A 27,832-nucleotide genomic window follows, 5' to 3' on the forward strand; every position below is an offset into this window, starting at 1 on the left:
ATACAAAACATGAAAAGCCCAACTTCCAATCATCTCATCTTAACTTCCCAATTGGGAAATATTTTAATTTTTAATGGAAGTGTGGAGAGATGAAACAGGGGGCGGGGCGTGTAGGATGGATGGGAATTCTAAAAACAAAAACACTTCCTGAAAACAAATGTAGGCTAGTTCCCAGTGTGTTGCCATGTCGGCTTATTATAAGCGACGCTGGCTTGTTTTTCTGTAAAGTTGCTTGTTTCTAAAGCTTTTGTCCTAACGTTGTTTAAACCTATGGTAATTAAACATGATCATGTCAAGGACCCCCAAATAAATATGAATTTGTCCACAGACCCGCCTATCTGAAAATATTTTGTGCCAGGGACCCCCCATACAAAATCTTTAAAATCTTTCAATTTCTAGTCGCTTCTTTTGGGCTTGTTTTCATAGACCTGGTTCCTTATTTCTCTCACAAACTCTGGCAACATTGGCTAGTTTCACTTTCAATTCTGTTCTGCTGCTGCTCAAAATACAACACTCTGAAACTGGACAATAAATATAGTGTATTTATAGCTATTATTATGCCATAAAGAATATCTTTCAACTGGACATTCCACTGCAGACAAACATACGTATCCGGGTGTTCAAGTGAGTAACTTTAGAGTAGCCTACGACTTGTAAAGGCTAGATCTGAAATACAATAATAAATACAGTAAGCTTATTAGCTCCATCGCACCACTAATGTCGCTTTACCGAAAAGAACCGATCAGTGTAACATTTACTCAAGTAATGTACTTAAGTTCAAATTTGAGGATTTTTTTTTTTACTATTTTCAGATATTGCAAATATTGTACTTTTTACTCCACTACCATTATTTGACAGCTTTTGTTAGTTACTTCATTGTATTTTTTTATTATTATTACAAAACATCCACTTTAACTAAATAGGCTAATGTTTTATATCTTACATTATATCATTATAATATTGTTCCTTCTCTCTAGGCAATCATGACGTCTCCATCAGCTGACTGTCTGAAAGAGGGTGAGAATAAAATCAATACACTTTAAAATGGATCACTGACCTGCATTTCCTATTTGACTGCCACGCAGCCTCAGCAGGTCAAAGTGCGACCATGTCGGTCGGGCAACTTGGGCAAGTTAAATGTCGGCTTTTCCAGCAAGTGTGTGTGTGATCTGTGAAGTTGGAAATGGGTTTAGGTTGAAGGTAAACAGTAACTAAAGGAACACAGTGCTACACAATATGTATCCGTCTGTAATAGAGATAAATGAGGAGAGAATAAACAGACCATGAGATAGTGTGTGTGTGTGTGTGTGTGTGTGTGTGTGTGTGTGTGTGCGTGCGTGCGCGTTTCTCTGTCTGTCTGTCTGTCTGTCTGTCTGTCTGCCTGCCTGCCTGTCTGTCTGTCTGTCTGTCTGTCTGTCTGTCTGAAGAGAGAGAGAGAGAGAGAGAACATTATAAATACACACACAATAAATAGATAATAACCCCGTCCTGGTTTCCCCATTCCAATGCAGCTGAGGACCTGGCTGTCTCCCTGAGCGAGGCCATCAGTACTGGGGAGAAAGAGGAGGCTGCCAGGCTCTCACAGAGACTGTCTGAACTCTGTGTCCCTGTATCTGTCAACATCAACAGAGAGGCCTATCCACAAGACCCCATACAGTAAGTCACTGGTCCTCAAAATGTTTGGATTGATTGATTGATTGAATACATTATTAATAGTTTGCAAATAGTACAGAGATACGATTTTACAATGATTGTTAAAAGGATAAAACAAAAAGCCCTAGGGGCTTGTTTGCATATGAGGACCTGCTTCATGTCAAGGACCCCCAAATTAATTAATGTACAGTATTTGTCCATGGACCTCCGTCAGAAATAATTTTGTGCCAGGGACTGACATTAGAGTTAATGTCAGTTAATGTCTGAGCTGTACGAGGAACAGGTTCATTCTTTATGTGAAGACAGACACAAGGTCAGGAGTGACTGTTGTTCTGACTTGCTACACTGTCTGCTTTTTCCTTCAATATCTTGTACCCTTCACATAATTCCTCTGAGCATTGTGTCCTATACGGTATATCGAACCACAGTACATTTGTACTGATGTTACTTGCATAAATACACAACAACAACTATTATATAAGAATACGGTCATAGAATGAATATGTTTCACTTCCACACAACAGCAAATTCTCTCTAAAATATTACATAAATCTCCATCCCATATTTAATATTGTCAATATTATTACATGTAGGCCTACTGTATAACTTCAACTAGATAAAGACACTTACAGTAAGTGTACTGCCCAAGTCCTGTATTTAGGAAGTACTGGTTGCCGAGGGAGTTCTGACGTGTGCTCAATAACTGAGGTCCAAAATGTCCGTGAAGTTCATAACAAAAAAAGATATTTATTCTTCTGTAGCTTAGTGCCAGTCACTTTAGCATACAATAAATACAATTAAACGTAAATAAACAGTCAAACGCTTACAGTCCCCCAGATCTCATGAACACAGTCAAAAGCTGTCTGCCTCTGCCACTGGCAACGCCTGCGCTTGATTAGGGACAGGGTTAAATACCCTGTAACCCTGGCAACCTTGGCCTTGACTAAGCCCTGTGGTGATGTCATCAAATTAGAAACAAACATGGCTCATATGGCTCTTATGGCTCTTACAGTAAGTGTGATACACACACATTACTAATGTAAACGGTAATACAGAATGCAGTGCATTTGTCAACATTACATTTGGGACGGGTAAGATACTAGTCTGTGTTGTGTTTTTCTATTCTGTGCTACCCGTAGGTTGAAGGTGGGGGTGGAGGATGCTCAGTCAGATGCCTACATCCCTGTGACCCTCATCGTTACTCCTGAGATGATGATAGCACAGCTCAAAGTAAAGGTAGAGTATCATTATCATATACCTCATACCTGTGCTTTAGTATGAAATTCCAAAGCCTAAACTGAGCTATGACCCCTTGAACTTAGCAGCTAAATGTGTAATACACACATGCATTGTTTCCTTTGTTAACAGGTCAGCCATGACTTTGGGTTCCACCCGGCACTGCAGCGCTGGGTGATCGGGAAGCGTTTGGCACAGGACAGAGAAACGCTGTACAGTCATGGCGTGCGTCGGAATGGAGATCAGGCCTTCCTGTTCATTCTGTCAGCGCAGGCCGCTCACCTCACACGACAGCAACAGCAGCTGGATGCAGAGCAGCAGTGCTTGGAGAGTCAGTATCACTCAAACACATACAGTACCACCACGCATTGGTAAAGATGCACAGAAGACTAGACAGTGACTAGACAAGACTGATATATACTATAGTATTTTGAGTGAGATTGCATAGCAGGTCCTTAACCCATTAAGACCGAGAAAGCATCTGTCTTTTAAGATTTGAACCACTTTAACCATGTACTTTGGCTATTCAAAAAAATAGCAGATCTACAACGCGCTATGAGCTTGTAGATCTGCTATTTTTGAAAAATAACGAACATTTTGGGCAAATCTTTGAATATATATATATATATATATATTTTTAAAGCAAACATTTGTAACTCAAATCTTTGCTTCTAGGGGGTCCCTGGAACTAAATATCTTGAGATGGGGGGTCCGCGGCCAAATACATATAATTTTGAAAAAAAGTTTGAGAACCACTGATGTTATAGCAACATAAGTGTTTCAGAGAACCGTTTTAGAAGACATTTGTAGAATCTGCCTCAGGTCTTAATGGGTTAATCTTCATTTCCCTTAAACTTTCTGGTAAATTTCCATGGGAAGTTAAAGTTTTTGGTTGGTTTAAATTGAGACACCATGAACCACTTTCAAGTTTCAATGTCCAAGATTTCTTTATTGTTACATCTTGTGTATTGGTTACATAAGAGTAAAAATACTTTTACATTTTTGAACAAATAAGTCATTTTTTTGTGAATTTGTTTGTATATTTTGATGTTTGATTATCCGATGGACAAATCTAGGCTCTACAGCTTTGGATTAGATTTGATAGGTGAAGGTGTAAATAAGTAAGACATTTTCACAATTTCAGGAGAAAATATTTGCTTATTCAGTAGAATTGCAATCTTCGGCATGCACAGTGCATTCTCCATGCACAGGATACTTACATCACAGTTTCCAAGCAGATAACATTGAAGAGGTACAGGGGAGATACTGATAGGCTGGCATTGCCAGACTGATGATGTGGATTCACTCAAACGTTCCTCCACGGTATCAGACTGGACTTCGGCCCATAGGCAGAGAGTATGAGAAATCAGAAAATGACCGGGCCAATCAGGGGCTGCTTTTCACTGTTGTATGGACAGCAGTTGAAACGCAGTCTGATTAAAGGAAGAATCCTAGCTTGACAAAATGTAATGATTCTATGGTATTTATGTTGAAAATACGTATTCAACATTCCTGTTTTCTTTGTTTTTTACTCTTTTTTTTATCGGTGAAAAGAATCCAATGTAAAGAGAGCTCATTATTAAAATGCAACTCATAACCAACTTGTTGATTTTGTTAATTTCTGTTAGGAGGGTTTGCATTTATATGCTTATAATAGAGTAAAGGTCATTACACACCGGTGAATATACGCAACATTCGGACTCGGTCCGAATAAATAAAAGAGGCTTTTTCGCTCCGCGAAACTGATGTGGAAGCTTGCATTGACTTTATAAGGTTTTTTAAAAAAACGTATTATTCGCATGAAAGAATCGCCCCCGGTGTGTAAGGACCTTAAGGTTTATTTTTCTGTATGCATAATGACAAAGTACTGTAAATACATATTGTGCAATAAGATATCTATCATTTTCCTTTGAATTCCCATATATTCCCATTTTTCACCTGTGACTATACTGACTTTTGCAACCCTATTTGGGATGTATTATATTTTCAATTGAATCAATGAAATGAGTCTAATACAGTATGTCCAAATAAAGAACCATTTCTAATAATAAGGTACTGCTATTCTCTGTACTTGGTGCAGCCACCTTATGCAAGGATAAGAACATTATTTTCTTATAACATTTTGGTTGGGTCAGAACATATGTTGGACTATTCCGTCTTATATAATAACCTTTTAAGATACAGGTTTCTGATTATGATATGCCTTCTTTAGTTTATAACAGAACTGGAGACTGCAATAGCCATAGCAGAAAGTTGATTTTATGTTCACTGAACCGTTTCTGTGTGTTTTTTTGCCTGGGTATTTAGCTGGGTAAATCAAGTTGCCGTCTGTCTTTTTAGGCATCATGGAGTCGATGTACCTCCTGCCGAGAGGTTTGGAAGTAGGAGTAATTGAGAAGAAGATAGCTCCTCATCCTGGTCCTCAACAGAATCCCTTGCCTCAACCTCCCAAGCCGACTGTGGCTGCTCGACCAACTGTGCCTCCTAAACCTCAGGTCGGTTGGATTATGAGCTGTGGTGTTATCCTTAGACTGAGGATTTATGGGTGTCTTCTCTGAACCACTTGAACCCTAGCATCCCTATTCTGGGGTGAAAATTCAGCAAAAATAGCCGATCTACAAGCTTGTAGTAGACTTGAGTTAGTGTTACAATAAGGAAAAGATTCCTTTTGGGATTAAGGTTAGGCATTTAGGGTTTATGTTTTGGGTTAGTCAAGGGGTTAAAGTTAGGGATTTGAATTCTGAATTGAATTCTGCGTATTTGTATGTTTTGTGGTATTTAGTTACATTCTTATTTTCTATCAATTATCTATCAATTACACACCCCATGAAGCCTTGAATTCATGGAGATTTTGTACTTTGTCGCATTCATAAGCCAGTAATTTCATGACCGGGTCATCGGTCAGTAGGAGACCGGTCATCAAATTATCGGCTTCATGGGGTGTGTAATTGATAGAAAATAAGTAATTTTTTGGGCGAACTACTCCTATAAGGTTAGGTTGTGTTAGTGGTTAATGTTATAGGGTGAGGTGGTTGGGCTAGCAGTTTAAGTAATATTGGAACGTGTGCATGCCCTGCCTATACAGCTGGCCTGGTCCTGTAAGGTGTGTACCTTCCTCAACAAGCCAACGCGTCCTGGCTGTGAGATGTGTGGTGAGGAGCGACCAGAGACGTACCAGGTGCCTGACATCTACCAGCCAGACCAGGAGGAGTCCCTGCGACTGCAGATGGAGGAGCTGGCCTTGGAGCAGTACCAACAGGTAACCTGGGTTTCTTTAATCCATTAAGACCGGGAACTCATCTCTGTCATTTTAGATTTCTTAAAAAAAAGGAAAAAAAATAGCAGATATACAAGCTCATAGCACGGCACTGAGTGCCACACTATGAGCTTGTATATCTGCTATTCGTGTGCAAATCTTTGAATATATACCTTTTTTTTAAGGCGAACATTTTTAACTAAAATATTTTCTTCTGGGGGGTCCCTGGCTGGAACAAAATATTTTGAGATGGGGGTCCATGGTCAAATACATATCATTTTGGGGTCCGGTCCTTGACATGAAAAAGTTTGGGCACCACTGATATAGCAACATACGTTATTCAGAAACAAGTTTTAGAAGACATTTGTAGATGCGTTCCCGGATTGAATGGGTTAATATATATTTTTTATTTGTATATTTTGTAGAAGTGAAAATCCCATTGAGATACAAGATCTCTTTTAAGAGGGAGCCCTGTTCAGTTTATTAGCAGTACAAAAAGTTACACTTTACTATAAACATATACGTACAAACTTTTACATTAAGAAACAGAACATAAAAAAAATATTTAAGAGTGCAACAAACGTCATAAGCCAAAACTTTATATCAGCATACACTAAAACCAATGGCTAGGGAAGCAGGTGCAGTTTCCGATAGACAGTAAACTTTTAATAGACCTAAGTGAGATCAGTTGCATAAGCTGCAGATCTGTCTGCAAGTTATTCCATTGCTGCAGGGGCAGCACACATGGATTGAAGGCTTGTTTGCCAAGTTCAGTTCGAGTCTCAGGGACCATTTTGATGCGGTACCAACAGGTTTAGGGGTGAATCTGTGCCTCTGCTTTTGAAATCCCCCTCTCTGGTCATAATTTTTTTTAGGTAGGAATATGTTTAACCCTGTATCTGGTCAGACATTTCCATAAATGTTTTGTCGTTTTTACGTCACTGTCGTGCGACATGTCGTGTGACATGTCGTGTGACACTTGTCGCTCAAAGCATATATTGGCCTTTAGACCAGGGGTCTTCAACGTTTTTCAGGCCAAGGACCCCTTAGCTGAGCCCCTTGGCAAATGTTCTCCTCAGAATAGGAATGCTAGGGTTCAAGTGGTTAATGTAAAAACTAAAAATCCAATCACACAAAGATTTGGGGGGCTCCCCTCTAGTAACTCTGAGGACCCCCTAGGGGTCCCGGACCCCCTGTTGAAGACCCCTGCTTTAAACAACATAACGGGATGAAGAAGAGGAGAGGGATGGTGCTGTAAACTTTTTTTGACCATTCTCTCTCTCTGGCTTAATCTAATGTCTCTCTCTCACTCTCACTGGGAAATGAAGGCTGTTGATGAGGAGCGAGAGAGGAACTTCATGTCCCTGCTGGAGACAGATGACCACAGCCTCGTCCCCAATTCCACGGAGACCGATTGTCCCATCTGCTTTTGTCCACTGGAGCCAGGGGAGGGCGCTACACTGAGAGAATGTCTGCACAGCTTCTGCAGGTAACACACTATGGTCTACTGTAGGGCTGGGCAATGTACTGTATCATCATAGCGATATCGTGATATGAGACTAGATATCGTCTGGGATTTTGAACATTGAATATATGGTTTCAGTCACTTAAGCCGTATTTTTTACTTTCAAACATTTTCCAAAAGTTTCAAAAATTGCAAAAGTAGCTGATCTACAAGCTCACATCACAGTGTGATGCGATGTGAGCTTGTAGATCAGCAATTATTGCTATTTTCTGAGGTTTTGAGGTATTCGGTCAAAAATATGATATTTGATTTAGTCCATATCGCCCAGCCCTAGGCTACTGTATAATAGGCTGCATTCAAACCACCAGTATAATAGGGACTGGGACTGGTTTCTAGGATGTTCCAGTGACTTCACACATTCTTCCTGTCTGCATGCATTTAACCTCAGGGTTTGTATTGCTGATGATGACATGATGGAGGGTCGCAGCAACAAGCAATAAGTGATATGTCTCAATGAAACATGAAACTAGCCTCCATTTCTTGTCATGAAGTTTAGATTAAAGTAAAGTAGATCTTTGTCAAAACAATAAATAATCAGTATTATGAATTAACTGGCATATGTCAATATGCCAATGTGGCCAATGTGGCATAATTGTGGAATAATTGGCATATTATGTGGGTGCCTATTTGTGTGTGCATGCTTTGATGTGTGTGTGTGTGTGTGTGTGTGTGTGTGTGCGTGTGCGTGCACGTGTGTGTGCACGTGTGTGTGCGTGTGTGTGTGTGTGTGCGCGCTCGCGCCATGCGGGCATGAATTTTCCCCAACAGTGAGTGTCTTAAGGGGACCATAGTGAACAGCCAGGATGCTGAGGTGTCCTGTCCTTTCATGGACAACGACTACAGCTGTGAAAGCAAGCTACAAGACAGAGAGATCAAGGCTGTGAGTTCAACACTGTGGGGCCTTTTTATATTTTTTGGGAATCCCAAGTGCTGACAGCTACTGTACTACTGGCAGTGGGGCACAGACAACACATTGTATGGGACACACACACACTAACAGACACACACACATGCACACTTGCGCTTGTTTGTTGACCGAAAATTGCAAATCTATAAGGCAGCGCTATATAGCTATTTTCTGCCATCATACGACGAACAAAGTATAAAATGGTGCTTAATGCTGTGTGCAGCTCCTAACAGCAGAGGAGCATCAGCGGTTCCTGGAGTTACGACTGAGCATTGCGGAGAGCCGCTCGGATCACAGCTTCCACTGCCAGACACCCAACTGCCAAGGCTGGTGCATCTATGAGGACGATGTCAATGAGTTCTACTGTGAGCTCTGCAAAGAAACCAACTGCATCCTCTGCAAGGTAATACAGTCAAAACCTTAGCGTTAACTACAAAGAGTGAACCAAATGGAAACAAATGGACACGTAAAAGGTCAATTTGTTTCCCGTAAAGATCTGTAAAGGGTCCATTTGGTTCCCGTAAGGGTCCTTTTGGGTCCATTTGTACACTCTTCTGTGTTAAACCAACTCTAGACTCTAATGCATATGTGAGCACAGCCAATGTGTGCATGGAACGGTGGAGAGTTGGATACCGGTACTTGTTATTTTGATGCTCTACTCACACTGTTAATACCAACTAGCTGTGTGACTAACACAAAGAATAAATCCATGATTCGTGTTTTACTAGTTTTTGTAATAAAAAAAAAGTGCATAAGAAATTTGACAGTGCAAATGTTTGTTGACCACCCATAGTAGGGGAGGAATTAAGTGGCATTAAAGGTACATTTGGAGAAAAAGGGGTTACGGTAAAATAATGGACCATTCTAAAAGAAAATGAGAAAAAAACATAGGAACAACACAGTAAGTGAGTTGACAGTCAACATACAGTACTGTATGTGTTCAACAGGCCATTCATAAGGACATGAACTGTAAGGAATACCAGGATGACCTGCGCATCCGAGCAGAGAATGACCTGGCTGCCAAGCAAACCAAGGACATGTTGGAGGTAGGTTGACCTTTAAATAAGTATTTCAATCTGGTGGAACTTTTCAGTGAATGTGCGATGCAGTTCTTCATAGTTCCATTAACAACCGTACTAGCAACTCTTACAGGTTGGTCAGTGAGCCTGTTCAACAGGGAGAACTCGGTAGGAAAGTTTTCCTTTGCATGTGTTACGCTCTCCTGGTGAAACTCCTCAGTCAGGTGAAAAGAAGTAGTTGTGACTTTATGTTTATTAGAGCAAACACATGCTCGTCTACACGCTTCCACGTGACGAACTGTAGGGGTTAGCAGTGTTTGGAAAATTGGGAATTGGCATAATGAATACATACTGTAGGGAGAAAAAAGGAAAAAGAATGTGAAGCATTACGTAGATATTATGTGGAGAAACAATTACTGATATTGAATAAGCATGAAAGCCGTAAGAATATCTTAGCGTTACATGCTCAGAGCTTGCTACTGTTAACTTAGTTGTTTGCTGGTGTCCTGCACCAAAAATAGCTGATCTGCAAGCTCAGAACGAGCCACGCAATACAATATAATACAATATTTTTGTATTTTGTACAATAATACCTGGTCTGTACCTATTCATTATATTGTGTATAGGGATGTGTATGACTCACCAAAATCATTTAAGAACATTCTACTGGTACATGGATATCCAAATATTATAAAATTAAATCCAGTTATTGTCTCCGCCAGGCCGAAGGCATGGCTGAGACTCTGTTTTGCACCCTGTCCGTCCGACCGCGTGTCTGTCCGTCCGTCGGCCATGCATTTTTCACATCAGCCTTTTATAGCGCTACAAGGAGGCCGAGATTTTGTCCAAACACCATGCAAATCGGTACACATTATCTTTATAGTCATGTGATCAATAGGGATCTGTCTGATTTTTCATATTCCATCAACATTGCTGGCCCACAATAACCTACCTGACCTGGCGGAGACCTGTGCTCCGAGGAGCACTTTTTCTAGTTCTTTCTATATTGTGTTTCATAATGATATTGATCACTGTAGTTTGTGTTGCATAATGATATTGATCACGGTAGTTTGTTGTTCATAATCATAATGATATTGATCACTGTAGTTTGTTGTTCATAATGATATTGATCACTGTAGTTTGTTGTTCATAATGATTAATAAAATTGATCACTGCAGTTTGCTGTTCATAATTATATTGATCACTGTAGTTTATTTGTAATAATTAATGATATGTATCACTGTAGGGTTTGCTGCAGAGTGGGGAGGCCATGAAGTGTCCGCGCTGTGATGTCATTGTGCAGAAAAAGGATGGCTGTGATTGGATCCGCTGTGTCATGTGTCAGACAGAGATCTGTTGGGTTACCAAACAGGCTCGCTGGGGACCAAATGTAAACATACACACACACACACACACACACACACACACACACACACACACACACACACACACACACACACACACACACACACACAATGCTTTACACTCATTTTCTGTAGACAGTCACATGTACACCTACACAAATTGAGGAATGTTAGGTTTCTATCAACAGTGTAACACATCAATGTAACGTGTGTGTGTGTGTGTGTGTTTTCAGGGTCCTGGAGACACATCTGGTGGCTGTAAATGTCGACATGTTGAGAATCAGCTGTGTCACCCCAACTGCAAAAACTGCCACTGACAAGGACACGTGCACATAAATGTTCACATGCACACACTCGCACAGAAAAACAGCCCTCAACCTAACTGCTGTCTTACATCTGATTATATCGTATTTAATTCTTACTTGATTTACTGTGATTTAAATTCATTTGCTTAGCCTGATTCTATCTCTGTTTTGCTTGTTGGATGAGTACTTAAAAATATCCTGCTACAGACCAGGTGGGAAGCTTCCGGTCTGAAAAATGTACCCAAAACAGAAGTGTATTAAGTTAGATTGTATAGAGGTCTATAGGGAAATGACCTTACTTCTCACTTGATTTATTACCTCAGTACACATTTTCCTATGTTCTCAATCGCTAGTTTCAAGTCTTCAAAACAGCATGTTCATTTAGCTAAATTTCGTCCCATAGTATAAAATAGACAATAAAGTAGGGCATGCTTTAGGGCAGCGGGCACTGGAGGTCCACAATTCAGGTCCGCAAGGAAAGTTTTATTTTATTTCATGTATAATATTCATGACAATTACAGTACAGTATGTATCTGTAGAAGAACTGCCTTAAGTCCGATCTCTCGCTGCTATCTTTTAGTACTGTTTTGTTGTTGTGGCTAGTTAACAAAACAAAATTCAATCCCCCCTGTCTGCCCAGAGTCTCAACTAGGTGCTAAATGTTAATATTAATATGCACCGCCACAACAAACCCTTGACAGAATACAACATATTTGTGCCTTTCAATACATGGCACGTTGGAGATGCAATTATCCTAACCCAGCACATTTGCCATCTGTGTGCATCGCTCATAGAATTATGCCAAGTACATACAATGACCAAATATAACGGGTGGAAAGTGAGATTCATATTAATTTCTTGACTTGTGCGATGGGTGCTACAGTATGAGTTCACACCTGTGTGTCATGTTCACGCAGACTCGCGCATAATGACACTAGTGCCTGTAACGCAATGATTGCATTGCCTAAAACCGGAATCAGGTGAACGTTAATGTGAAAAATTAAAGACCTTCCTTCTCCCAGCTGCTCCATATTCACATAGCTTCACTGTCAATTGGGTTCAAGTGTTACTTCCCAACCACCAAAGAACCATGAAGCAACCATTTTCTGTACAAGCTACAAACATTTGCAGTTAAATATAACCTTAAGAATACAAAAGAAACAAAGTAAATATAATAAGTATAAAGTCAGTACAATTCTATTCATTGTGGGTTGATAATGAATATGCCTACATATTTAATAGGTATTTTCAATCGGCGAACATCACAACCCACGACCTAGCCTCCTACAGAGCTAGGACGCAAGACATCTAGAAGAGGGTCTGTCTCTGTCTGTCTGGGTTAATCTTGCAAACCACTGGACCGCTCAGCAACAGATTTCTTGTGCACGCTGTCAGTAGGCCGATTAGGACTTCCACGCGTGTTTTATATTCAACTTTAATTTTACAATGGAAGTCAATGGATCAGGCTGAAACCTTGACCAAATATAGTCCTATGTCATAGACACGTCATAGATGACTGACGTGTCATCATAGACTGGATACATGAAGTCTGAAATCCACGCCGTTATTAGAGCCTATCTTGTTATGCAGTCTATGCTACAGATGCACTTCTATCCTTGAGACAGGATAAGGCAAGAATGAGGTAAAACGGTAATGCTCTTCAGTTCACAAAGCCAAGTGTTCATATTGGAACTGAACGACTCCGAAGATGTTTTAATGTTTTTGTAGCATTTTAAGCTCATATTGCTGATGAGACATCATAATTTTCATTGTTGCCGCTGATTACTTTTGCAATGTAACTTTCATCTAAGTCCCAACTCGCTTAAAATGAAACCTCTGATATCAAACATAATGTATCTAAAAAATATATGTTTTGTTTACAATGTAAAGTTTTGTTGTTGGCAACAGAGTCAAAGAACTACAAACAAAATTCTAATATATTTTTGCTGTTGATGTTCTGTCTGTGAAGGATAAAGCTTTGAGAAACGCCAACTGTATCACTTTGCTTAGCATATTTTGTAATAAGGGGAAATAAAGTGGATAAACACTAATATTGTTTGGGTTATGAGGCTCTAGTGAGAGTGACAGGAAACAGAGAGATACACAGCAAAGGTGTCAGGCTGCATTAGAGCCTATTATGCTGTATGCGCTTTAACCCATAAGACCTGGAGACTATTCTACAAATGTCTTCCAAATCCCAACACTATTCTGAAAAAAAAAGTATGTTTCTATATCAGTGGTGCTCAAACTTTTTCATGTCAAGGACCCCCGAAATTATATGTATTTGGCCGCCAACCCCCATCTCAAAATATGTTGTTCCAGGGACCACCAGAAGCACAGATTTGAGTTACAAATATTCGCTTTAAAACAATATATTCAAAGATTTGCACAAATGTTCAAGATTTTTCAAAAAGATCAACAAGCTCGGTGCCGCACTACGAGCTTGTATATCTGCTATTTTTGAATAGCCAAAGTGTAAAATAATGCTTTTTAGCTCATATCTAAAAATGACACAGATGCGTCCCAGGTCTTAATGAGTTAACCACTAGGCCATCGGTCTCCTAGACATTGTTTCTTGTGGGACTCGATGTTGTTTCTGTGCTACTGGTAAAAGCAGAGCATACTGTAAAGCACGTGTTCAGTTTAATTTATTTGCATTCTCTTATACAACTTTACATTAGTACAACAGCTTCATGGAAACACAGAAATAACAGAAAAGGCAAAATAATGATTTAGTGCAATGAAAATGACAGACAACCACCGAGTGCAGGTATACTGTATAATGTCAATATCAATATAACACTGCTATACGATTGTACTCTCAGGCACATCATAGCATTCTACACTAAGTTGCAAGTCGCCCCGATTCTAGACATAACTAGATCTCCCAGAACCTGGCTAAGCGCTTTAGCACGAATACCACCTATATTATGATATGTAAATGAGGTATTCAACTCTTCAAACAATGACTTAGCAAACAACAATTCATTTCAAGATCTTTCAGAATTTCAGTGAGCAGTTTTTTGCACCCCGCAACGCGGGTGACAGAACAGGCGATCATGATTGAGTGAACTCCTCAGTGTGGATCAGAAAAGCCCTATTAAGCAAAACACAGCCAATAGGCTCCATACACAGCAGCCATATTGGAAAGAAATTGGGCCTCTTCCTTACTTCCTTCACAGGTGTTACAAATAATTATAATGAATTACAGGTCAATTTGTTCTCTCAGATTTACACACTCTTAAGGGGCCATTTGGAACCCCCTCAATGAACCATGAGGGTCCCTGGACCCAACTTTGAGTGTCTTTGCTGTGCATAGAGCCTACTATTACACACATCTGAGTAAGAACTGCTCCACAAAACAGTAATTCTTTCTATAAGAGTAAGCCAGGTGAACACGTTTTCCAGACCTTGGGCAGAATGCCATTGAAATGTATACAAGTCCAGACACCTTTAAATTGAATTAGAAAAGCTTGGAACATTAAATTCAACCAGTTTTCAGTTTTACTTAAACATAATTAATACTTTCTAATTAATCTTACCTTTAAACTAAGCTTGAAATAAATAGCTTCCAGACATGAGTGGGACTGCGAAACAGCTCAATGTTTATTCATTTTTTGCAAATCTGCCACCCTCGCAGTGCCTGCAGAAAGTATTGCGAGGGTGGCAGATTTGCAAAAAAAATAAACATTCAATTCAATTACAACTTGCCCTGATCCTGATGGTTCTCTGTGAGCAGGCCAATATCAACTCAACGCCAGGCAACGGTTACCGTAGTTAATTGAGGCCATGAGACTCGGGCACATTTTCCAAGGCAGTGCTGTTGGAACAAATGCTGGAATAATAGTTTCCATGGTCAATTTATGATGAATGCATGTGTTGTTCTCTATTTTATAAGCTAATCCTCCTCTGAGTTCGAATTCAGAGGCATTCTACAGAACATGTGACAGACCTGTATATACTATAAAAGCTTTATAAGTGAATGTGGCTTTACAAGCTGGTGTGTGAGAAATACAGTAGAGCTACAGTATATTAAACCAAGGCCTATACAATAAACTATATATGGCTGGGGACCCAGAATGGGTAGACAAGATGAGCAACAGTGTTCCTGGATTTCATGGAAGACACAATGTCAATTTGGTTATCATGGTATAAACGTAATAATAACCTAAAATAACCCATCAACACAGCCTCTGAAAATTGCCTGTGCATCATGACTGTACTACTACTGTACTAACATACCTATATAAAATTATGAAATGAACATCTAAACAAAATACAGAGAGGATTCAGAGGAGCCTCTATTTGGTCTCAGTCTAGGTATCAAAGGGAAAACAAACTGGTTAGGATTAGGAACACGCGTGCACACTTGGCCAATCACTCACCACTCATACATACATACACACTTTCACTTCATTGGCAGCAGTTTCAAGTTAAGTGCAACCACCAAGCGTAACAGCCTAAATCTCTGTGAGCTTACCATGTATTAAATCAACATCAGACAAATTTATTTACAAATATAAATTATCTTTGACCATTTTTAATCAATGGTATTTGCAGTCCTCAGAAATATACTTGACTATTAAGGGATGGATTCTTCCCTCTGGTGGGAGAGGTGAGACTCCGCAAGGAAAAAGCAGTCATAACAAGGGCACTAAGTATAGGGACCTTATAGGTATCCGAGGAGGGATCCGTGGACACATCCAGATAGCATAGTAAGGGAAAAGGTTCCCTTAAGTGTGCCTGCTCCAGAGCAGCTGTATTGACCCACCGAGGTCAGACTCTAGGGGTCAGGGTGTCCGGTACGTAGGAGTGCAGGAAAGGGGTCAAGAGAGAGGAACCAGATCAAGGAAACAGGTCCAGTTTGGGAGCCCATTCCAGCGCCGTGTTGATCACAGCGATAGCTGCTGCCCCCATAGCCACCGTTATACCCATGACGGCCAATCGGACGAAGCGCCTGGCTGCCGAAGGCTGGGTCACCACCACTATGGGTCCAGCCCCGGATTTGTCCAGTGCGGCCTGTTTCTGCCGCCGGCGTCGGCGTAGAACCGAGTCCGGCCGCTGCTGAGTGGACGCAAGGTCAAAGTCCTTAAAGGTGGAGGCCGCCGTGCTGACAGAGGACAGGAGGGGAAGAGAGAGAGAGAAACAGGGCAGACAGACAGGACCAACCAGAATGATGAGTTAACATTGAAACACAAGGATGGTAACGGTGTTACATGGTGCAATTATGGTTGGTTCAGCCTCAGGTCAAAATATTTTAATACATGTTTGCTTATTTAGAATGGGCTCAAGGGGAGTGATGCACACTGATCACTAGTCTGCTTTTTGTGGAGGAGTAGATTAAAACTAAGTGGGCTGTATACTGGCTAAGATGTTAGAAACCGTTGACAGCCACTGGAGAACATGTTCCCTTCACCAGTTGCCAGTTCGTAAGACGTCTTTTTGTTGCTCTAGTCTACGCCCACTCGACTACCAAGAAGAGCTACAGTAGCTCTCAGGAACAAATAATAGAGCTACAATACTTGTGTTGGTTGGGTGCCACTTTACTGTGAGAATGCTATAAAACCCAGTAACCACAGAATTCACCACATACACACAGTTATACTTGGTAGGAAAGTAGCCAAGTAAAAATAAACTATTTTTTTTTTAAGGAATGACATATTACCTGGCCAAGCTAACTAGTTAGAATTAGCAATGTACACAATAAAAGGACATTTTCGTTGAGTAATTTCAGCACATATCATTGTCCTTAAAATCTGTGACTGATCATGTGAGGATATCCTGCAGTCTTGCACTAGTTCAACAGCTCTTTCAATAAAAGCATTCATCTGGAGTTATGGAGTTATAGAGTTATGTAATGTTTCTATAGCCACAACAACAATGTGGTTGCTGTACAGGCAAAGCATTGAATGACCCAAGTGAATGAGACCCTGTTTGCAATCATGACGTAACAAGCCATATGATTTGGACCGATTGCTGAGGGGGGAGGTCGTAAAACTAAAAAGATGATAGGCAAAGTTCTTCCTGCAGGCCTGCACACACCGCACTAGGAAAAGGCACAACACTGCGTCTTCCAAACGTTATACTTCTTAATGAGTATACTAAGGCCTTAACAGTTCAACCGTTTGTAACATACATCAACTGAACTTTGAATTATGAAAGTCATTTTTATGGTTTAATATTGATTTGAACTAGCTACATAGAAAAACAACTAAACCTGATTTTTGGAAAAGGAATGGAGAGAGGCCATTACCTCTCCTGTGTGGCGGCCTCCCTTGCCAGTTCAGAGGGTGGGAACTGGACGAAGAGGTCTCCTGCGCGGCTGATGAGTGTCTCATACGGCAGGTCCTGAGGAATCTGGGACAACAGGTGGTGGACCATGGCCATGTCGCATTCACACTCCAGCACCTCCTCTTCTCTGTACAGCACGATCTGGGGTCGAAATACATGGAAAAGAAACACACACACACACACACACACACACACACACACACACACACACACACACACACACACACACACACACACACACACACACACACACACACACACACACACACACACACACACACACACACACACACACACACACACACAATGATCATTGCAAAGGCTTGGCTGCAACTTTTCCGGATCAAGATTGGCCCATATGACAAAATAAATCAAAATGTCACCTGCTTAAAATCAATTTAATTTATTAGAATGGCTAAATAGTTCTCTGCTCCAAGGGCACCTCCTTCTCAAATGGTTATCATCATCATTATTACTTAAAGCAAAATTCCAATGGGTTTATAAAACAGCCCCCACTAGATGGAGACATTGGGTGACAGGAGAGGGCATCGCACACACAGACTTGGACTTCAGAAAGTTAAGACCATAATAACAACTTCTAATTCAAGAGCCTGAGAAAAGCTGTATCAAAATTCAAAATCCTCAAGTCTTGAAAGTGGACAATTAAATTGAGAGGCAGCAGGATGGAATAACTCACCACAGCAGCAAAGTAGATGGGCATCAGTGGGTGGCAGGCAAGGAAGAAGTCATACAACCGCACAACATGTCGGAAATCTGACAGAACGTGGCCAAACCAGGTGATCAACCAGCTGAGGGCAAATATAGTGCCCACCTCTGCCCTGCAAAACATGCCACAGATTAAGTTACATGGTCAGTAAACCAGCACATGATAAAATAAATGCTGCCCACCTCTATTATATAAGTATACAGTAGGTTATCTGTAGGTTCTCTACCTTCTTGTTGAGGTTAATCACAAAATAGGTGTCCCTATTTTGAGAAGATTTACAATTTTCTTTGTTTGCTATATGTGGTATGACAAAGTATATACTGTAAGGGTAAGTAAAAGGTTTTTGCACAATATCTCCACATTTAGGTGTCCACTCGAAAGACTCAATATCAAAGAGAGGGTTTCCCGGCCAGAGAATGCAGTGATAAAAGCATGACGGATGTTAGCTGTTCTGCTCTAAGGTCCAGAACATAACAAATGCCTGTTGAAAGAGCAATGTGAAACTTACTGCTGCATGAAGTCATGCACCTCCGGGTTAACCCTCTCTATGATGGGCATCAGATAGTTGAGGATGTGTTTAGTGTTGTCCATGGTGGGGTCCATGAAGTCCCTGTAATAGACAGAGATAATCTTATGTTTTAAAACATGCATCAGAGATAGAGATAGGGGGTCATGGGGCAGACTTTGCAGGAATAACGTGGTCAGAAGAAAACAGCATTGTGAGCTTGTAAATTTGCCATTTTCACTATTTAAAAAATACACATTTGTGGTAATAAACATTTCAGTAACATGCTTCTTATTAGAACAGTGGCCTGTGGCTAAAAGTCTACATGGTACCTGAGGTGATGCGTGGACAGTTTCTCTACCAGAGCCGTGGCTAGACGCTCTCCCAGGACCAACAGAAAGGTGACTACAATGTCATGGTATCCTTGGTAGTAGTATAGCTGGGGATTCCGTGTCAGAACTCTGAGGATGATGTCGATCAGCTCCTCTTGAAGACCTTCCCTCTGGTTATCTGGCATACCTGGCCATGTGATTGATTGATTCTTTATCGGTCCGTTAGGAACATAATATTGCGCCACAGAGGTGTCACATAAATAACCAAATAACTATATCCAACACAATGGTGGCACATTTATGTCCATCTCTATCTCTCCCTTCTCACGAAAAACTACAAAATGATGCATAGAAAAGGATTGTTTTCTGTGCACGGTGCACCCTAGAATTAATACTCAAACATGGAGTATTAATTATATGCATCAGCATCACATACTAGTGCTTAGTATTTTCTTTACTCCCAAAACCACTGTCTAAACAGTGCACACACATCCCCAGTTCCATTCAGAGACAGTATTGACATCAGTGAGATAAGAACTGGAGGATTTCAACTCACCAGGTGGGAACCTTCGTAGTGAGCGCTGGACATCCAGCAGCACCTGGTTGTAATCCTTATTGTTTTCTCGCTCGACTGTGTCTAGAGAGTAAATCACACCATCAGCACAACCATCATACACTTAAGCCTGTACTTTGTTGTACGACAGTGTTCCAGCACCAAACATAGCCGATCTACAAGCTTGTAGATGGGCTATTTTTAACATGTGACAATGTAGTATGACAGAGTATGATTTAGGCATGACTGACTGCTGTGATAAGCATGTCAAATAAACCTTTCAAAATGGCCAGATGTAAGGGTCGCTAGCCTTAGTTACCGCATGAGATATCTTGTGCAACCAAGGAAGCCACCTGTGCCACTTGACATTTCTTTGAAATATCCCCAAATCAAGGAACCTAACTAGCATGTATCCTATGCTTCCTACTGTAACAAGCCAGTCTTAAGCAGATACTAGATTTCATGAAGATGCTACTGACCTATAAATGAGACAGCGCCTCTGAATGTACACTATGTTATATGTCTATGAATTCACTGCACTAATGTGAGTCCTATTTGTCCTTGTGTGCTGTCGGTAAGTGCTAACTGTCCTTTGTTAGGTTGTCAGCACCATATGTGCCAGGGCAGATTCTTTCCTGGTACACATACCTCATACCAGACAAGCACGTGGTTGTGTTCATGATTCCGATCAATCAGCAAGGTGTGTGGGAGTATTTGTGTAGTCTATTTGATTTCAGTCTATTGTGGTGATCACACGAGAAGTGTTGCTCCAGAAGCAGCCATTTCACATAATGCCAAGGTAGACTGTGAAGTGCCTGTGGACTGGGAGTGGGCCTTTAATACTCTAGGGCAGGGGTTCTCAAACTTTTTTATACCACAACCCCATATTATGAGGGATTTATTTTTGGCGACCCCATCACCCCCGGTCTAGCACCCTACGGTTCCCATTGTGTTGCGCAATCATTGTTGCGTATTGCATATTGCATGCTTGCCTCTCGCCGCAATGACCGTTCTGTTACTGGCTACGTGCAGTTGCTCTCTCAACTCGATCAAGTAGGTGCCAGACAAGCTAATACACAACAAATCGTTCTTTGTATGCTGGCTGTGGGTGTGAGAGAAGCAGATGCCCGTGGGACTCGGGCTGCAAGAATCAAGTGCTGCTATGATAGACTGACTGACCAGCGATCAGATTACTGCAGCGCAATATAAGCTATGGGAACAAGGTTGTTCCCCCGTCACTTAAAGTGAGAGCCGAGAGCAATGGGTGCCGTCCGGGTGTGTCTTTCCTTTTTCTTTTTTTATGTCGGCTCCACTCGGATCTCGGAACCAATTTCAGGCGTCCAGTAGGGTTTGGGTCCGTCATTTTGAACCTGTGAAGAGCTGTATGTGTATAATATATAATCTAATATGTTCACCATTTATTCATTTCTGACTTCCTTACTAAGTGGTGTTTATTGAAAAGCAAGGTTTCATGTAGTTCTTCTAACTTTCACTACAGAGTTCAGTAGGCTAAGCTTGAATTTCCCTTAAAAAGAAAGTCTGCAAATTACTTTTTAACATTTACAATCTGGTCTTTATCCAGAGGTACTTAGTACTTATAGTTGGTTAATTAAATTCCAAGGACTCATTGTCCATTTGGTTACATTTGTATAGCCCTAGCCTACTCTTCAGAGCTACACCAAAACTGAGGCCATAGGAAAACAATAGTTTTTCAGGTGTCTTCTCAGTGTAACGGCTATTCTGTCATATTACATAAGACTTCATGTAATTACATACATAATACACTGTTATAGAACACACCCCATGAGTCATCGTGGCAGCGTTCTAATTTGTAGAGCTGCGTGACCCAATTTAATTGCTGCGACAAAAAAGGTGGAGAGATATTTGACAAAATACACTTTTTTTCTGCCAGAACTTTCAAATAGATATGAAACTAGATGACAAGTGTTGTTGGCCCCAAGTTGGGTGAGAACATACGCAACACCACAAATTAGAATGCCGCCGCGATGACTCCCCTCACCGGGAGGGCATAGGTGTGTTCTATGTGGCTGTGTATATGTAATACATGAAATGCATGTAATATCACTCACAGCCAATCTTGGGCTACCCCCTATGTCAGTGGTTTTCAACCAGTGGTCCGGGGACCACCATTGGTCCTTGAGGGGGTTCCAGGGGGTCCCCAGACAAATTAATAGTTAGGAACCAAATTGAACCTTGTGTGTCTGTAACTCTGAGAGTGTACAAATGGAACCAAATGGACCCTAACGGGTCCATTTGGTTTCATTTGTACACTCTCAGAGTTCAATGAACACTAATGATGATGATATAGTGTAGATTGGGACCCCCAATAAATCAAAATGGTTGAGTCCCTGGCATATCTTTTCAAATGGGGGTCCGTGGGCTAATATGTGTCAATTAGGGGGTCCTTGGCATGAAAAAGGTTGAAAACCACTGCCCTATGTGTATTATCTGTGTACACGCACCAGATTATTTGATGACATGGCTGAGACTGCACACTATAAAACTGTTTCAATCAAGGTGCAGGTGCAGTATGTGTGTGTGTAGTTGTGGTCCCGGGCCGGGTTATTATAACATTTGGTGTACTGTGGGTGCAGCCGGGTACCTGGTTCCTGTTCCAAAATGTTTGGGGGCACATTGAGAAGCCGGGGCCAGACTTGACATCGGATCTCATCGGTCAACAGCCCCCCCTCACTGATCGCCATCCTCCTCAGCGCCGCAACGTCCACTGGACACACACTCAGGGCCTGGGTGATGTCTGCTACTTTCCTCTTCCGCCTCGAGTTCCAGTCTGACACCCCTAGAGACATCACAATATAATAGGACACAACAATTAGCCCCTTATTAGATCTAATTTTGGTTAACGTGATCATATAGGCCAGGATCATTCAGTGGTGTAAAGTACTCAAGTATTGTACTTTGTACTTGTACAATTTTCAATACATTCACTTCTACTCCATTGCATCTCAGAGGCAAATATAGTACTTTTACTCCACTACAATTATTGGACAACTTTTGATACTAGTTACTTTGTAGATTTTAAATATTATTACAAAACATACATTACCCATTTCAGCCCTATATAGACTTCGGCTATTTAAAAATAGAAGATCGACAAGCTCGCGATGCGTTGTGATCTTGTAGATCTGCAATTTTCAAATGATTTTATACATTTTGAAAGCAAGAAATGGAAGATTTCTGCATAATGAGTACTTTTACTTTTGGTACTTTAAATACATTTGGATGCCAATACTTTTGTACTTTTACTCAAGTGAATTCTGAATACCAGACTTACAGAGTGTTTCTGCATTGTAGTGTTAATACTTTTACTTAAGCAAAACAAATGTGAATACTCCTTCCAAAACTGACCAGGATAATGATGGCCAACGAGTTACTAAACATCTGGCGTTATGACTGTTAGCCGGGATGACAGTCAGGGCTTTGCTTTGATTTAATACTTTATTTGGAAGTTTGCAGAAAAAAGCACATTAAAGTACAGTTCAAATACAAGGTCAACAAAATAGGATTTAAAAAAAAGCCTATGGCTTGTTTCAATTGGGGTCCTTTTGTACTCAATTCATAGTGACATTAAATGACAGACAGATATACAAAATATGTACAGTACTATTGCTATTCAAAAGTATTTAGTTTTGTGTCTGAAGACACAAAAACACTACTGTCACAAATCCTTGGTGACTTGCCAGCCAGCTGTCACTTACCCTGCTTTCCATTCGAGGCACCCACACTTTTGGATTTCTTCATGTTTAAAGTCCCACTCCTTCAGCGTTCTGCTACCTAGCTGACGTTAGCTACAATTGCCATGGTTCTTCGTCTTGGCTAATGTTTTGATTTAGCCTGTTTTAGTGCAGTGGGTGCCAACTGACAGTCGGCTACCTAGAACACAACCAGGCCACCCTCACATAGACACACACACATAGGCCTGGTTGTAATGTTAGCTAACCTAGCTAGCTATTACAATCTAAACGTTAGCTCGCTACGTTCTCCTCCCGAAACCGAACATTTAATTCCAGTGTCATGGCGAAGTGTTGCTAATTGAAGCTAATGACTCACAACATGCAGGTCCTCAGGTAGACTGGCTTAGCTGGCTACATGTTTACATGTTGACATACTAACTGCCTGTCTTCATCAGCACACCAGCCAGCCACTGACTGAAGGCAGCGCTGCCATGTTTTGTGAGAGAAATAAGCAACCGGGTCTAGGAAAACAAGCCCAAAAGAAGCGACTAAATAGGCCACATGATGAGCACTTTAACTATTTGAGAATAGCCGATCTACAAGCTCACAGCTTGTCGATCTGCTATTTTCAAAAACTCTTGCAATAAAATGAGGAATATTTGTAAAAACATTCTACTTCTAACAACACAAATGCTCCCTGTGGCACAAAACATTATCATGAAAATATTTGAGAACCACTGGTTTCAATAATAATCAAAACATTTGGGAGTAAGCACATTTTAGAAACAAGCCCAAAAACTGCAACCCGCAACTACCAATATTTACAAGCAAAACTGAAAAACATGCCCGAAGTTGCTTATAATAAGCCGACATGGCAACGCTGACTGAAGGCTATGCCTTAGAATGGGATCAGTTCACTTTGCTGGTTGCAGATCTGGTCTAAAGCGGATACGGAAATGGTTTATGTACCTGTATCTATGTGTGCGTATAAATTACCGGATACAGTAGGCGGACTCCAAACCAGATCTGAACAGTAAATAGAAATCAGGCTTTCTACAGGTGGTGACTGGGGTTTATATACTCCGTAGTACGACGGTGTCGCTGACCAAACAGATCAGATATAGTCGCGCATCTGGACGCATGTACGCATCTACAACTTGCAAGCTAACAAATGCTAGTTGTTAGCTTACATTTGTAGATCTGCCCGAATTCAAGACAGGTGGGCACTAGGGACATCTGGGCACCATATCTTTGGGATGACATGGGCAGGACGAGTGGACACCTGGAGAGGTTTGTTTGTTTGTTTGTTTGTTTATTAAGTATCCCCATTAGTCTACACCTTAGTGGAGACTATTCTTCCTGGGGTCCAGGCAAAATCCTCACAATACAAATCATAAAATGCAGTACAACATAATCAATGTTAGTGAACAAAAACACAAACTTAGAGAACAGCATTTATATTAACAATAAAAAATTAAATTAAAAACAAAACAAAACAGGTTTGTCTGTCTGAAAATACCAAAAAGAATAACCTAATCTAATCTAATCTCCTTTTTGATTATTGCTTCCTTAAGTTTCTTTTTGAAACCAAATGTATTTCTTGTTAGAGTCAAATATGGGGGGAGCACATTCCAGTATGCCATGGCTCTGTACATTACTGTTTTCTTAAGTGCATTGATTCTGGGCAGAGGTAAAGTAAAGTGACCACTTGATGCCTGTCTAGTATTATAACCATGTCTTTCATTTGCAGGTAATAGCTGTAAAAACAAACTAAAGGGTTTCTGTGAGGAATACACATTCTTTAAAAACAGAATAAGGCTGCATGCCAGTCTTTCATCCACCCTCCTCCATGACAGCCTGGCATGCATAGCATCCACACTACTCCTAACAGAGCAGTGAAGTGCTAGTCTGTTCTGAGCAAGCTGAAGTTTACCAAGTTCTTGCTTTGATGCACTTGACCAGATAACAGGACAGTAGTCCAGATTTGACAGAACTAGAGATTGTATGACTAGTCTAATTGTTGTGTTAGTTTGCAGATAAGCACTCCTTCTAATGGTATAGATGGCATTGCTCATTCTCACCAGGACACCAGGACAACTGGGCACCAAAACCATCTGGGCAGTAGGGACATGTGGACACCTGGACGAGTGGGCACTAGGGGTGGAGATAACTGGGCACCTGAACGAGTGGGCACCTGGATGAGTGGGCGCCTGAATTAGGATTCGTGTCCACAAGGGTATTTTAACTTTACATAATGCTGCTTTGTTGTTGGTAGGCTATCACTTAGCCGCTAAGTGATATATAACCCACTGTTAAACCCCCAAACACAACACAACACAACACAACAATAATGGGGTCAAAAGTACAATATAAGAGTTTATTTACCAAAATAGTACTGAGGTCAAAAGTAGGCCTACATAACAGATTTTCAAATATAATATAAGAGTATATTTGCCAAAATAGAAGCACTGTTAAAAAAAATAGAACAAATTGGGGAAATGGTAAAATACCAAAAAGAATTAAGGATACCAAAAAATGGTCAAATGATCAATGTTAATTATAATTAGAGTGTTTGGGGGTTTAAAGAACAGTGGTTTAAATATCACTTACCAACAACAAAGCAGCATGCTATGTAAAGTTAAAAAAAAAACACTTGTGAACACAAATCCCAATTCAGGTGCCCACTCGTCCAGGTGCCCACAATGTCCCTAGTGTCCGGATGGTTTTGGTGCCCAGTTGTCCTGGTGCCCACCTCTTCAGGTGCCAACTCGTCCAGGTGCCCAGTTATCTCCACTCCTAAGTGCACACTCGTCCAGGTTCCCACATGTCCCTAGTGCCCAGATGGTTTTGGTGCCCACCTGTCCTGTTACCATCTGCTCTTAGTCCAGTGGATTGAGACAAAAAACTTTCACTTTTTCATAAAAGTGTGAAACTTGGTAGACTTGTACAGACTTGAACATTTTCAGATATGGCGCCATTGCAAAAGCGCCCGGCCATTTTACTTTCCACCATTACCAAATAATGTATTTTGCATCATAACTCCTGAACCAAACATGATAATACAGAATAGGTGATGGTCAATGGTCAATGATTACAATGATATCATGTACAACATCATAAACTTTTAGGTGAATAGTAAAGGGTCATTTCAGTGACATTGAGAGGTAGTCCGGTGGTTTTGTCCGAAAATCGTTCACTTTTTCATGAAAGTATGAAACTTCAGGTTAATAGGTAAGGGTCAATTCAATGACGTTGTTTATGTCCAGGTAGCTCAGTTAGAGCACTCACCTTAGGACCACAAGGTTCTGGGTTCGATCCCAAGGAACCTCGGTGTATGAGTAGCATGGCTTGGGTAACTAAGACGTGCATTAAGTACTGAGAGATGATGGTAGGTGTTGCACTCCATATCCGCAATCCAGGGGTCTAGCACATTGAATTGGGAATAGACACCCTCATTCTCAGCCAATACCGATGATAATCCACTCTTACTTAGTCAGTGACGTTGAGAAAAGGAAATCACAAAATTCCTATGTTCCCAGAGTCCTACTGTATGTTCCATGGCTTTCTATTCTGTTAAACCTTCCATTGTGTTATGGTATTTTTTTTTTTACCCATTTTCAAGTTTAAATTGGTAAAGAGTACCCTTTACATTTCTTTATTGGAACAAGGCTTCATCATATACTCAGAGACAGCTATTTTAACGCAACACATTTTTTATAGCCATTTTTGTTAATTCTGATGGTCACTTGAAGTGACACTTGTGGTGTTAGCGGGTCAAATTAGGTTCAATTCTCCCCAAATTGTCAATATTCAATGTTTGAAAGTGAGAGAGACTTGTCCTCAATTAGCATTTGCTCTCAGGAGTAAAATAAAGTTTGAGTTTATGAAAAATAAATGACTTTTTACCTTCTATGCCGGTATACGGGTCAATTTTGACCCGCTAACACCACAGGTGTCTGGAAGTGTGTTCTAATTGTTATTCTTAATTATTCTATTACTAGACCATACCCGGTCAAGGGCGCAGGCGAAAGTAGTTGAAAACTTGGGGTTATTGCACGTCCTGTCACGCCGTTTTTGGCGTTGGTTGTGAAAGTGCAGGTGGGTGTGGGGACGCGTTGTGAGCTTGTAGATCGGCTGTTTTCCAAGAGGCAAGGTATATGTGTGAAGGCGCTTCGTTTGGCTTTCTTTTCATAGACCTTGCTGCTTGTTTCTCGCACGAAACCTGGCATTATCTCCCATTGTTTGACACATAAGCGCTAATAATAAGCTGAGATTTGATGAAATTGAGAAACGGGCTTCGCAGTTGTGTTCAGATGGTAATGGTCAATGGCTGTGTGCAAATTCAGAGCAATCGCTCAAGCCACTGAGGAGAACCGGGCAGCCTCACCATGACACAATGCACCACGCACTACACTACTACAGAGGTTTGTCAAATTATAGGAGGAT

The 27,832-nt window shown here is 40.9% G+C and overlaps 2 protein-coding genes across 2 annotated transcripts; one reads left to right on the forward strand and one right to left on the reverse strand.

The window, feature by feature from the left end:
* The first annotated feature begins 487 nt into the window (after positions 1-487).
* On the forward strand, positions 488-13,280 carry rbck1 (RanBP-type and C3HC4-type zinc finger containing 1). The gene is made up of 13 exons (XM_084062478.1): positions 488-624; positions 978-1,017; positions 1,512-1,656; positions 2,793-2,889; positions 3,022-3,220; positions 5,230-5,384; positions 5,975-6,148; positions 7,474-7,634; positions 8,439-8,550; positions 8,801-8,980; positions 9,525-9,623; positions 10,843-10,986; positions 11,194-13,280. The coding sequence occupies exons 2-13, from the start codon at positions 984-986 to the stop codon at positions 11,275-11,277; spliced, it is 1,584 nt and encodes a 527-aa protein (XP_083918604.1). The 5' UTR covers positions 488-624; positions 978-983; the 3' UTR covers positions 11,278-13,280.
* Positions 13,281-13,899: 619 nt separating this feature from the next.
* On the reverse strand, positions 13,900-23,838 carry tbc1d20 (TBC1 domain family, member 20). Its single transcript, XM_084063373.1, has 8 exons — positions 23,411-23,838; positions 22,297-22,491; positions 19,677-19,757; positions 19,121-19,307; positions 18,792-18,893; positions 18,254-18,395; positions 17,519-17,697; positions 13,900-16,375 (listed from the first exon to the last, which is right to left on the reverse strand). The coding sequence occupies exons 1-8, from the start codon at positions 23,451-23,453 to the stop codon at positions 16,111-16,113; spliced, it is 1,194 nt and encodes a 397-aa protein (XP_083919499.1). The 5' UTR covers positions 23,454-23,838; the 3' UTR covers positions 13,900-16,110.
* Positions 23,839-27,832: the final 3,994 nt, after the last annotated feature.

Source organism: Gymnoscopelus microlampas (genome assembly GCF_963454915.1).
Source record: "Gymnoscopelus microlampas genome assembly, chromosome: 7".
Classification (NCBI taxonomy): Eukaryota; Metazoa; Chordata; class Actinopteri; order Myctophiformes; family Myctophidae; genus Gymnoscopelus; species Gymnoscopelus microlampas.

Excerpts from the sequence above, each read along its gene's own strand:
- rbck1 (XM_084062478.1), top strand. The coding sequence starts at position 984 with ATGACGTCTCCATCAGCTGACTGTCTGAAAGAGG. Across the intron at positions 2,890-3,021 it reads TAGCACAGCTCAAAGTAAAG|GTCAGCCATGACTTTGGGTT; the intron begins GTAGAGTATCAT and ends CTTTGTTAACAG. Across the intron at positions 9,624-10,842 it reads AAACCAAGGACATGTTGGAG|GGTTTGCTGCAGAGTGGGGA; the intron begins GTAGGTTGACCT and ends GTATCACTGTAG.
- tbc1d20 (XM_084063373.1), bottom strand. The coding sequence starts at position 23,453 with ATGAAGAAATCCAAAAGTGTGGGTGCCTCGAATGGAAAGCAGG. Across the intron at positions 22,492-23,410 it reads TGCCTCGAATGGAAAGCAGG|GGGTGTCAGACTGGAACTCG; the intron begins GTAAGTGACAGC and ends TGATGTCTCTAG. Across the intron at positions 18,894-19,120 it reads CTGTCCACGCATCACCTCAG|GGACTTCATGGACCCCACCA; the intron begins GTACCATGTAGA and ends TGTCTATTACAG.